Genomic DNA, 13,182 nt, shown 5'->3' on the forward strand with positions numbered 1-13,182 from the left:
AGGATTAGGACAGCATAACAATGAAGGTGATGGTAAAAGCAGAGGCCCAAGGTATGATTAGAACAAAGCAAAGACCTCAGACAGATCAGAGACTTTAGGGAAAAGTGTTGAGCTTGTCCTGTAGTTCCTAAGGTGGGGCTTAGACACTGCTCAGGAGGTCTTGTAGGCTCTTTCTCCTGAGCTTGCTCATAGCATATGTTGCTACTCTGTTGGCAGTGAACTTGGAATTCAGCTTAGAAAACAGGAGTATGAAAACTCAAGGTTCTAACCCAATGTAAGTTCCAGTCGCTTCTACAACCTTATCTACTGGGCTGAGGGATACAAGGAGCCAGACCTAGTGGGTGGGAGTCAGGCAGCAGAGAGAAGGCTAGTACCATTGTCATGATGACCAAGGACAGGAACCTGTGAAGCCACAGGTGGTACCAAACCAAAGGGTGCAGTGAGATCATGATCACAGGCTGGTCCAAGGATTCAAGAGCCTGTGCCAGAAGGCAAGATCTAGGATGAAAGTTAAAGACAGGACTGAAGGAGAGACAAGAGGAAGCAGAAGGTAGTGCTGAACAAGATTGCAGAAGCTAGCTACAGCTAGGACCACCAGTAACAGAGAGGAATGGCTGGGGTTGCATCATGCATTTTATAGCGGACAAATTGCCACTTGGTATTGTTGACCTCAGCGTGGCCAGGCTTAGCAGGTCCGTAGCCCTTGAGGGTACTGACTGCTGTCGGATCGCCAGCTGTAAGGGTAACAGCTCAAATGCAGCCTGGCAGGGGCTGGCACACAGCTAGCAAGCATGCAGATACCTCAAAGATAGATGAGCAGCTCATAAATAGCTAGATAGACTTGATGAGACAGACTATCTGGGGTAGATGATTCATAAAGATATTACTGGTCATGCCATAAGCTTTTCCATTCTAGGTTGGCCTTCGATAGCAGTCATTATGAGCTGTATAGAGGAAATAAACCATAAAATACAGTGTCACCATTTGGGTTTGCACTTCAAGTTGGAACTAGCCGCTGTGAGAGTTGTCTTGTGTTGATACCACAGCTTCTGTGGAAATAATTGCTGCTTTTCTTACTCTCTTTTTGATCTAGGGGACATCATTTTGGTGGTGTCACCCATGGTATCTCCTCATGCATATGGTATCGTGATTTCAGTCTGTACCCATCGGGGGTTTGTTCTGCAAGGAATCAAACAGCTGGAGCTTTCACCCAAGCAAGCTGTTGGGCTGAGCATGACATCAAGTCAGGTACTGGACAGAATGTGCAGCTCAGTTGTACACCTTGGGTTACCAGTTGTTCTGAAAATAATTATGGTGTGAGCTTCTGGGTGTGTGAGCTGACATTCCTCTAGTAAGTGTTCTCAAGGACACTCATTCTCTTTTTGCTAGCTAGCCAGCATTCGTGTTCTCTGTATTCCTGTGAGTGGTACTCTGGTTGCTTTCAGTGCTGTTTTTTTTCTTTAGGAGGAAAATCCCACCAGGCCTCAGCCTCTCACTGAGAACAGAAGTGTGAATTCGTAATCAGGCTGCCTCCTAAGACAAACACGATTTTTACCATTGATCTCAAAATAAGCAAGAGCAGGCAGTAGCCCCATAAACTAAAATAACAATTTCTGGTCTGCAAACATGTATTCAGGAGAATAGTTTTGATCTAACAGGCTGATGTTTGATTTTGTACTTTGTAGTCCCTCTGGGACTGCTTATGGCCTTTCAGCATGAAGTCCCCTAGTTTAATACGTTCCAGATGGGTTGCAAAAAGAGCTTTCCTATTGTCAAAAATAACCTGTTTTTTCTTTTTCTCTGAAGCTCTGTCTAATGTGATGATAGATTTGAGTTAGAGTGCAGTTGGCACTTTGACAAGTCAGCCTAAGGAAACAGGAATAATCATAAATGCAAGATTTCAGTCAGACTTAATATATGCAAGAAGTCCAGTTCTGCACTACTTTACATGATAAATCACCCAGGAATCACATGATGCTTCCTGTTACAAAGGAGGGGACCCCTTATTTTAAATTATCATATTTAGGATCGTTTGCTGTATCAGTCAGGAAATGCGTGATTTTGCAAATTGAACTGTGTACAAAGTGCTTTTTCTGTGATCAAGCCTGAGGAATAACACTTTCCCCACTCATAATATTTTGTAGAATAAATGTAACTTATTTGCGTATTACTACAGCCCAAATGGCCAAATATTTGGAGCATGCTTCGAAACGACCATTTAAGAAGCTAACAGCAGTAACTATTGCTTCAAATGTTCTGTTTGTAGCTAAATGTTTCTGAAAAATCATCCCTTCGTTTGGGACTCAAGGTCATTTTTGCATGAGTGACTTAGGATCACATACCAGCTGAGTTATAACTGTTGTGGTTTTAGTACAGCCCAGTTACAGGGCAGAATGTTTTTATGTTAAACCTCTTCCCTGGGGTTTAAATTAAGTTTCTTTGTCTCATGAATGGATGACGCATGAACACCCAGTTAGTGGAAGTTACTATGGCTCAGCTGGTGAGCTCTATCTTGTTATGCCATTGTAACTTAACTATTTGCTTGAGCCCTATAGTGATTACATCTGGATTTAGTAGTCTAATCTGGCCCTCATTATTTCAGATTGCTGTGTTTTGCCCTAGCAAGATTTCAAGTTCATCTGATGGTTCTGCAAGAGGAGAGCTCTCTGCTGAACCACACATGCACTGTCTCATGTTGTTGTTGAGAAAGGAGAATGCTAGTCATCACATTCCTGCATTGGTAAAAGGTAATGTTTCAGTGCTCAACAGCCTTGGAAAAGGTTTGTATTTAATCTGCATGTGAGCCAAACATTAATAGTCCAACCACAACTTTTATGTTGCAGGGAGTATTTATTGAGATCATCAGGGCCTGATAGTTCTGCTGTGTCTGTCTCCAGACCAGTGTGTAAATCAATCACTCTGTATCCAACAGAGCAGAACGATCTTTGTCAGTTGTTTGATCTTTAGCACTGGAGTCCTCTTGAACTTAAAGTAATTCATGTTGGAAGGGATCTCAGAAGGTCTCTTATCCAACGACCTGCTTGATACAGCATCAGCAGTGAACTCGGACTAAGATGCTCAGGGCTTTTTTCAGTCAGGTCTTGAAAATCTGCAAGGACAGAGATTCCCCTGCTTCTCTAGGCCTTTGTTCCAATGCCTGGCCATCCTTATGGAGAACTGTTTTTCCTTTATGTGAAGTTGGAACCTCCTCTGCTTGAATTTGTGAGCCTTGTCTCTTGGCTTCCCACTGTACACATCCATCATGGGCCTGGCTTTGTCATCTCAATAACCTCCTCTTAGGTGTTCTTATTGCACAGAGTGGTAGGGTAGCAAAAATATGTATGTGCCACTGAGCCTGAGGATAGCATCTGACCCTATCAACCTCAGACCTGACTTCTGCATTCTTGTGACTTCCAAAAACCAGGCAAGTTGCTACCCCAAATCTTCTTATTTGAGTCAGACTGTGTCCTGAGGCTCTGGTTCAGGAAAAACTGTACTTGGTTTTCTTAAGGGTGAGCTGACATTGGTCTCAAGTGGGAAAGATCACAGGCAACAGCAGTTATCAGCAGGGAACAAAGAACCTGCCCTGCCTGCTTCTTCCTGCTCTGGCAGTGGGCATGTTGCCTGCAGCAGGAGAGTCTATTCCTGCATCTGTTTTCCTGCAACCTCCCCTTTCAGACGCCACTGCTGAGAGAAGAGGATCACTGTTGCTGGCCCCTGCATTAATACCATTACAAATCGCTCATGATGGAGACGTTCATCCACTGCCCAATTGCTTCCTTTAATCTATCCACAGTAGAAAAGAACATTTAGAGGTTCTGGGGGAAAAAATAGCAATTCAGAAAGTCCTCTGCTTTTTCTCCTGAGACTATCACAGAATATTCTGAAAACACGTACAGACACAGTGAATTAATCATGGCAGACTAATTACGGCACTGTGTCACCTGCTGCCTGTAGACCCAAGGAAAGTTGCTCATTATGGAAGTACAGTTTCTGCTACTTTTCTCACAGAGTGCCACAGACCATGTTTACAGTGTTCATGTTTTGCATGGGGAAATTTCCACTAGAAATATATAGGGGGTCACTGGAACAGAGGATATTCCAGAAAGATAAAATGTTTTCCTTTGCTGTAGAGAACTACTTGGGGTTTTTTCCCTTAGTTTATAGATAGATTTTGCAAATGCCTCTTTCCATGTGTTCTGTGGCTGCTTCAGAACTGATCCAGAGAGATATCTTATTCCATATTCCAAAGCCCTGGAGAGCGGAAGCTGACATTCTTGCCGCATAAGCTTTGGTTTGGCCTTTGTAAAGTGTAGAATAGTACTAGGATTTGAGTAGAGTAAATACCACACTAAGAAGTTTTGCATCTGTAATCAATACCCCCAAAAAGCAATGAAAAATTCAACAGTCATTCCTGAAACAGAGCAGATAGATGTCTTTGGGTAATGGATCTCTGTCTTGAAGATCAAACACTATAAACCTTTGTCTAAGCTTTACTTTTTGCCATGCACTGAATTTGAATAAATAGCAGGTGATGCTGATGTGGCACATTTTTTAGTTACTCATTCCACCTGAATTTTGAAAAGCAGATAGGTGGTTGTCGGTGGTACAAGTTCAAATTTCTTGTCAGTGCTACGTTTAACATCTGAGGTTTGCCAGCAGCCTCTAGCCCTAGTAATCCATTTCCTGTGCTACACTGTAGTAAATCTTTGACAGGCTTGTATGGTGGAAAGCAATCAAATATATACAAAGTAATTTAAAAAATAAACCTTTAAAACTGATCTGAAATATTATTACAGAAGGCTGAACTAATTGTTGTGGAAGTGTACTGTATGCCAGTACCTTAATATACTGCCTGCACGTAGCCCAGTCTTTTGGATGAAGAATGGGAACTGAGAGATTGCTAGTTCCAAGCACTTAGTGTCCGTAGAAGTGGCATGGAATTGGATATTTTCCAGACTGGGAGGTACCTGAGCAGAACACCATGTTTCTGTTCAAGTCTGTAATCCTAGCAATGCCTCTGTGGCCGTGTGGTACTGTGTAGGATGCAGGACACTGGCCTTGCACCTTGAGGCACAAGACACCTTGGGGGCCTGCACTTGAGCACTGGGCTTAAGATTTGTGACTTCTCTTCCTTGTGGACACCAACATATTTAAGGCACTTATAATTTAAGAGCTGTGTGGCATTCTTTATGCATTTGTTCCACATTTCAGTTTGCAGCAGGAGTTAGAAAGCAATAGAAACAACTGGGGTGCTGGTCACAAAGCAGAGGGGTCTCCAGAAAAACCTGTGGCCAAGCAGCAATTTTCAACAGCTACTTGCCCCACTGTAAGTGAATGTGATCTGGGGGAGAGAACATGATTAAGTTGCATTTCACATCTTGTAGGTATGCTCAGCATTACAGACCCACATTAATGTCTCTGTGGTCAGGTGAATCAAAGCATTTGATAAGAAGACTGTTTTCATGCCAGACTGCATGACAGAGCTCTGTATTCCTCACGTTCTCTTTCATTCTGTGCACAGGACTGATGAATGGACTGGCAAAGCAAGGCCTCCTTGGCAACAGGCAGAGCAGCCTGCCTGCCGCTGCTGCGCCAGACCCCTCCATGTGTTTTCATGCAGCTCCTTACACAGAGACCTTGCTGCAGACACTGGGTAGGTCAAAGCTATGGGAAATGCAGTGTTCTGGCTTTTATAAGGTCTGACAACCTTATGAGGGGATTTTCCTGAATAAGAACATCAGGAATATGCTTGTCTATAATAACTCGTTGAGTGTTCTGCTGCCTGTCAGCTCTCATTGGATGTCTTCTGCTGCTGGGTAATGAATGGAAGAATCAATAGGAAAATGAAACGGAAATACTTTTTTAAAGTGAATTTAAAGATATGTGGAAAAATAATTGATTTAAATGTGACATGGTAGCAATCAATTAAGCCTTAAACCTACCATTGTTAAAAGATTAATACCAAATCAATACATATTTGTTGCCACAGTTTCAAGAGAAGTCAAAATGCTAAAATGAGATAAGTTGGCAGTTAAGCACATAAAACTAGAATTTGCTGAAGTGATAAATGTTGGCAGCTGTAGTTCTTCTGTAGGTGCAGGGAAAGGACTTAGTCATCTCACTTTACTCTGTTTCTTAGTTTCAGTTTATAAAGTCAAATCACTTCAGTAGTTCATTCATTCAAAGTTGGGAAATTGGTAGGACTTGAAAAAGCAAGTAAATGTGTTTGCTGTTATGAGTCTGTGACTCTAATGGGTAGGAGAGTCTTAAACCTGCTAGTTCTGTACACTTGGAGATCATGGCAATCAGATGTTTGTTAAACTACAGGTAGTATTTTCTTATGTATTCAGGTTAATATAGCTTTATTTAACTAATTAAAGTATTCTAAATCTTGCATGTCAGGATTTTCAATTGAAGTATATTGCTCTTCAAAACCAAATTCACGCTAAATCACAAGGAAAAATAACAATCAAATGTGTGTCATTCACCATTTTCTAGCATTAAGAAATGTTAAGATGTATGGGAATAACTAAGTAAATAAATTTTAATCTATGCAATTGCTTAAATAATCATGTAGTGAAACAGTATGGAATTGAACACAGGTTTCTGATGGGCCGGGGATTCTGTGGGTTGTACTGTTCCCAGTAGGACTGTGGGTACATGCATGGTATTGTAACAGTCCCCAGTTTAGCCCTCAATTGTATGCCATGTAATCTAGAAAGCAAAGTGAAGTATCAGTTTGATGTGAAATTAGTCATTAGTTATCAATCTGAAATTGATGCCTTCGATAATTTTTGTATAGATCAACCAACTCTTAACAGTGTGAATAAGGAGATCAAAATTATTTGCCTTATGTGGCAAAAAGTGATTCTAGTTAAGGAGTGTGACTAATTAGTAAGGGTTTGCTGTGATACTGCTCCTCATGCATGATTCTTTTTCTGGCCATGCTGAGCTGCAGTGTGAGGAGCAGTATCACAGTGAGGCACTGGCCTCTGTCTCCTCAGTTGAGAATTAATCAGCTCCTTCACACTAAAAAAGACTTGTTTTTGTGGGGTAACTAGTTTTGATTTGATTTTGTTTTGATGATCTTCCTGGGCAGGAGGAAACCTCAGTGCAGTGCCAGACCCCCGTAACATTCCTCTGTATCTTTTCTGTGATCGAACATATGCTTCTGATCCTGAAATGGAGCAAGTTGTCATGCTGACGGTGGTTGGAATGGACACTATGAAGAGTGCCGGAGATCTCCTTCACCAGATCCTTCTTCCGGAGTGCAATAATGAATCTCTGAGTGCAGGTGATCCAAGCTCGTGGGGAGGGCTGTAGAGTTGGACAGGAAAGTTTATTCTGTCTAGGTATTTTTATGACAGCAGGAACACTATGAAAAACATGGTAAAGGGGCCTCAGGACGGAGGACAGGTTTCTTTGTTAACCTGCCTGAAGAACTGAAGAGTTTATCGTGGCTAGTTAGTCATGGGCAAGGCCACTTTTCATATTGCAAACAGCTCAGATGGGCATAATTTTCTTCAGAGAGTGTCAAATTAGTTCAAAGATGTGCTTAGGCTTACTAAGCCTTTTATGTAATCCGGACCATTGTGTTTCTCCCCAAGTACTGGGAAATAAAGCAGCTGTGTAATTGGGGCACAGCAACAGGAATTCAGAAGTCACACACTATTCTGTCCACTGACTTCCTTTGTGATCAGAAGCAAGACACTTCACCGCTTCACGCTTTGTTTCTTCATGCGCACAGGAGGAATAACAGTTTTATCCCCCATGTTAAACACTTACAAATGCATGAAGAGTGCTGTCAAGTGCTAAGCAGGATGATGATTTTATATAATTTCATGATACAGATTGTATCAAAGTGTAATAGTACAGGAAGCATGCTAATAAAGGGCAGAAGTCTGGCACAATGTCTTTTATACTACGTGGTACCCTAATCTCCTGAAACAATACTGCAGAGTAAGTTTTGTGTCATAATAAGCAATGAGGAGGTTGTATCTGACAGAAACTTCCAGCAACATGCACTCATGGATTGAGCTACTAAATATCTTGCTATGTTGGAAGTAAGACTCCTTTACAAACACAACAATATTTAAACTACTTTAGAGACAACTCAGCATTAAATGTACCTTATTACTATAATGAATATAGCTTGAAATTGAATGTTATGAGAGGTGGTAAAGGGTCTATAATTATGGATTATACTGTGTCAAACCACATTGTTATCGGTGTATTCTCAGTGTTTCTCTTTCAGCTCTTCTCCATTAGCTGTGTTCTCTAATCAAGTCATGGCACTTATTCTCTGTGGTGCCCTGTTGATTTCCCAGATAGCCCATTTTTTGTTTTCACTGTAATGTGATTTCCTAGCATTTGTATATTGTGGTTTTTCTCAGTATATTTCTATATCTGCATTATAGTCCATTTTGGATGCAACAGGGGGCAAAGTCAAAGCAGCTTTGGAACTTATTGTCTAGTAAAAAAAATCAATGTGAATTTAGAACACTTGTCTCCAAAAGAACACAGCTTATGTGAAACACATGCTGCCAGCTGGTGCTAAACAGATTTCTCTTGACTTGCAGAAGAACCCGAATCAGGATTTGAGCTCATAGGTCTCAAGTGGTTGCCCCATCTCACTCGATGTCAGGCCAAAGAAATAACCCCTTTTGAGGTTGGAGATATTTGCTGGCAAAGAAGCCTTGATACACTAATGTCAAACCCAGTCCTTGTGTGTGCATTACGGCGGATCAATGCCTTCAAAGTTCTTGCAGATACGTTGAAGAGATTAACACAATGCAGAGAGAAGCTAAGTGAAAGTGGCAGTCTTCTACAGCTAGTAATGGCCTTGACCCCAGAGGTGACATTCAGGCAAGCCATCCTCTTCTTCACTGAGGCGGATTTTGTAACTGGTAAGACATGCTTTTGCTGTTTATAATGTCCTCAGATAAAAGGTGTTTTGGAATTTATTGAACCTCGACAAAGGAATCTAGTGTTACGGGTTTTTCTCAGGCACATAAAAACTTAATAATTTGGGGTTAAATTTGGGCTTGGCTGAATAACGATGAAGGATATGAAATCAGCAGGAGCCAGTTGATGTCATGTACAAGTTGGCCTATTAAATTAATGTGCTATACATGGCCTAGTGGCCTTTCTGAAGATACCAAGGTACTCCATAAATACTAAATAGGCATTACAGCAGTTGGCAGGACTAGAGAGTAATACGATGCATTTTGCCTCTATGTAGGAGAGACTGAGAACCGGAGGCCAAAATCTATCCCACTTAAATGTGGTCACCTAATTGTGGTGCCTAACTTCTTGAGGCTAGATGCTGCCAGCCTTACCTTGTACTTGGGGAGACGAAGGTACTGGGGTATTGGTAATCTGCAAGAGCTGAGGAAAGCAGATTTCTTGGGAATTTCTTTTTGTCCTGAAAGAGAATGAACATTTCATGAGGAACAGAGACCTTTGTTGTCTAAAGCTTCTCAGACTACAGTGACATATGCTAGCATTGATTTTTTAGCATAGTAAACTTGCTAGTTTCCTCCTGTAATAAGAAATGTATAGTCATGCCTCTTTAAACCAAGTCACTGTGCAGACTATGGTGTTATTGATATCAATTGCTTTGGAGCAGCACAGTATGAGCTCCCACTATTCTCTTCTAATGTGAAATATATTGGCGTATCACCTCTATTCTTGGGGATGCCTGACTCCTCACAGCTAAAGATAAACGGTTCTGAACCTGACGATTTATGATTATTCAGAAACAGAGAGAAATCAAGATTGTTGGTAACACCAGGTATCAACTGAGGAGGGAGTGACACAGTTCCATAAGTGCATTCATGCTTTGTAATTTATAGCTCTTCTCCTATCTTTTCATGGTGAAGAAAGATACTTTGTTGTCAACACAAACTTAGAAGCTTACATCAAACACAGTGCTTGTATAGTGCGGTGTAACAAATTGACTTTACTGAATAGAAAGAAGAAAGTGTAATGTTGTCTGGAAAGAGATATTCATTTTAATCTCACAGAAAGTTAGATTTGGCAGTGAATTATGTGGATGTTTTATGTGAGTATGGAGAGCAAGAAGGAGACCTTCAAAAAAGAAGGCATCAGACATCCCAAATTAGTGTATAAAACTCTTAAGAATTCGTGCATTGCAGCCCTTCGTTAAAGTTATCATGGCAGTTAAAGGAAGGATAAGAGGAAAGCAGAACTGTGAGATCAGTTTATTGAGGGAGGTTGTAATCACAGTTCCAGCCTTTTGCACCAAAGCCATTGTCAAGGTCAAAGAAGCATAGCTGAAGCATGACTTCAGCATCCTGCACTATCCCTTTTATAAGGTCATTACATTTTTTTTCCTCCTGTTTTTGTTGTTGTGGAAGTAAGGGGAGAAGTCTTTGTGCAGAGAACAGCTCTTCAATATTTTACAGCTGGTCAAACATCTGCTGTTGCCCCTGCTAAATAAAATTACCTTGGTCACCCCGCAAACAGTGAAGGTCCCCCACCTGTGAATCCAATACATCTCCTTCCTTTCACAGATGCAGAACACCGCCCTGCTATGAAATACCTGCCCCCACCTGGCAAGAGGTCCAGGACTGAAGGTAAGACCAGAAGTTATGTACCAGTTGCCTCTTGGATAAAAACAAATAATTTATACTCTTAAAATAGACTGAAGAAAACTGTAATTCTGTGTCCTCTGCCAGAGTCATTAAAATGAGATTAGTTTTGTTAGACATTGTAATCCCAGGCAATCAGAAAGAAAAGGCCAGATGGGTCCTGGTACTGGAGGAAGGTGGTGGCATTGCCGGATCACCTTTCTTCTACACAGTTCTGTGCATGCCTGGATGACCTATTTAGGGCTGGTGTGGAATATAGGCTAGAAGAGTAATTAATGCCAGCTCTTTAATAGCCCTTTTCAGATGTAGATCTCAAAAAAGATTAGTTTCATTATTTTTTTACAGAGGGGTGATTGGAGGTGAAATGTGTTGATCACCATTGTCAACAAGAGAGTGACAGAAATCAGAGCAGAACGCACATTTCCCAATCTCAGACAGGGGCTCTGTGCCTTGCATTACAGTGCCACCCAAGTCACCACAGAATTCACAGATTCTAGAAACTCTTTCAAATAACCCCAATACTAAAAAGAAACAATTGATACTGTGAGGATGTGAGCTAAAAAGTTAGGAGGCAAGGACCTTGGAGCTGGTTCCGCCTTCTGTATGTACTCTTACTATTCCAGTGAAATAACAGACAGACATGGAAAGAGAAAAAGGTTTCACTGAAAGAAAAGAACACTTTGGCTAGATACTTCCCAGATACTTTGCCCTGGGAAATAGAAATACATGAGTTCCAGACAGTAATAAATACAAAAGAACGTTAATTTTGTTTTGATGAACAGATTTTAGTTTTGTGTTATCTACCTTGCATGTCACACTGGTTAAACTTACCAATCTCACTGGAAAAGGAAGTCCTTTATCAATCTGATGCAAGCTTCTCCTCATTGTGCCCCAGTCCTAGATAACTTCTCAATTCACATATGCCTTGAAGTGCCTTAAATTTTCGTCACCTCTTGCAGGTTTTACATTAGACTGAAGGAAGTGTTTTTACATAGGCTTTCATCATAAGTTCTGACTCACCAGACTCCTTTTATACTCGTTTGCTCTTATGAAGAACCACTGACGTGACCATTCCTTGTTGCTTGGGGAATGTCAGTGAGGTTTTATCAGCAGAGCTGAGCAAAGGACTGAACAACAGATTTGGGCTTAGTAGATGTGTAGTCAGAGTACAGAACCCTTTGCTTCCAAGGGCACAAGAGAATTAAACAAAACGCCTGAGCTTCTGGGACTTACACTGGAAATGAGGCAGCTTCTAATTTGACTGTGAAATATTGGGAGCACGAAGGTAGCTTAAAACCACTGTTAGCCACTCCTTGAAATACACAGAAAAGGTAACCAAGAATCAATGTGATCTAGAACTTGCAGTCCTTTTCAGCATCTGCTAGTGGGCTTACTGGAGAAGTGGTAAGTACGACACCTCCCAGGGTGTCCCCAGTACATCTGCAATCAAGCCATGCTTGTCCCGGTATAACACTTTAAATTAACAGTATGTCATAGCAATGTTGGCTGCATTATGTAGAGATGATGGCAGTATTCTCAAATTATTTTCCCAGAACATGCATACCACTTAAATCTATCTCCTTTTCTTATTTAGTGGGAGAGAGCCAGAGATGTCATGCAGAATCACTGTTTACCTACTTGCAAACAGGTGAGAGAAGAGCAAATGGAACAATATGGTTTGGTAAGGAACTAACTCGTCTAGAATTACCAGCCAAAACCAAGCAAAAGGGTTATACCTACTTTTTCCTTAGGCTTGAATACAGGCAGTGATAGACACTCTCTTTTCTAAGTGTGCCAGGAAATCTGATACTTGCTTCTCTTGAGTTTACACTTATTTTAAGCCACACACACATCTAAAGTATTGTATACAAATAGCATATAAAATAAACAGTATTTTTCACAGCTACAATATGAAATCAAAGGGGAAAAAAACATTGGCCATGAGGAATGGATCAAAAATTACAAACCAGAAAAACATAACAGACAGCAGGCAATTCGGGCAAAACTGGAAAGGTCACTAAACAGCTGGAACTGGAGATGGAAATCAGGCATGTTTGAGGGCTACCAAACAGGTGCCTCTGGTGATTCATGATCAATAGAGACTCTTCCATTGATAGAAAGTGGTGTTTTCTCTAACTGTTGTCACATATAATCACAGAGGAGAGAAGACCATTCAACTCTAGGTGGCAAGGTGTCCCACCTGTTTTCAATACTTGTCTTTGACCAAACCAAGACGGCAAAATGACATAAGACAAATCCCTCCTGAAATGTCTAAAGTAAATAAATATTCGCATACCACAAGAATGAGAAAGTTTGCCCAGAAACATAGCAGATGGTGAGTAAAACATCTGGAGGACAATGAACGCTTATGTAACAGTATACAATCGAGGTTGCTGTTCTCTGTGCGAGCAGCTGAGTGGATCCAAGCGGCTTCTTCTGCACTTGCAGGCTGTTGCTATGGCATTTAAACCTTTCTGTTCAAGAATGATGTGAAGAAGGTAGCAGATCTTTAATAGGAGGGCTCTCTGCACGATGAGGGTTAAGTTTCCATATCAAGTCAAGGGGC

The 13,182-nt window shown here is 41.1% G+C and overlaps 1 protein-coding gene across 5 annotated transcripts in view; it reads left to right on the forward strand.

Annotated features, from left to right (window-relative positions):
- Nucleotides 1–13,182, forward strand: part of DNAAF8 (dynein axonemal assembly factor 8) — a 95,578-nt gene that overhangs the window by 56,693 nt on the left and 25,703 nt on the right. For all 5 annotated transcript variants that reach the window (XM_027796402.2, XM_055806422.1, XM_055806423.1 and 2 more), the window contains 7 exons: nt 1,094–1,248; nt 2,603–2,747; nt 5,525–5,656; nt 7,103–7,297; nt 8,583–8,909; nt 10,539–10,601; nt 12,211–12,264. In XM_027796402.2, coding sequence (XP_027652203.2) covers nt 1,094–1,248; nt 2,603–2,747; nt 5,525–5,656; nt 7,103–7,297; nt 8,583–8,909; nt 10,539–10,601; nt 12,211–12,264 — 1,071 coding nt within the window. The remainder of the gene's footprint in view (nt 1–1,093; nt 1,249–2,602; nt 2,748–5,524; nt 5,657–7,102; nt 7,298–8,582; nt 8,910–10,538; nt 10,602–12,210; nt 12,265–13,182) is intronic.

Source organism: Falco peregrinus, chromosome 5, assembly GCF_023634155.1.
Source record: "Falco peregrinus isolate bFalPer1 chromosome 5, bFalPer1.pri, whole genome shotgun sequence".
NCBI lineage: Eukaryota > Metazoa > Chordata > Aves > Falconiformes > Falconidae > Falco > Falco peregrinus.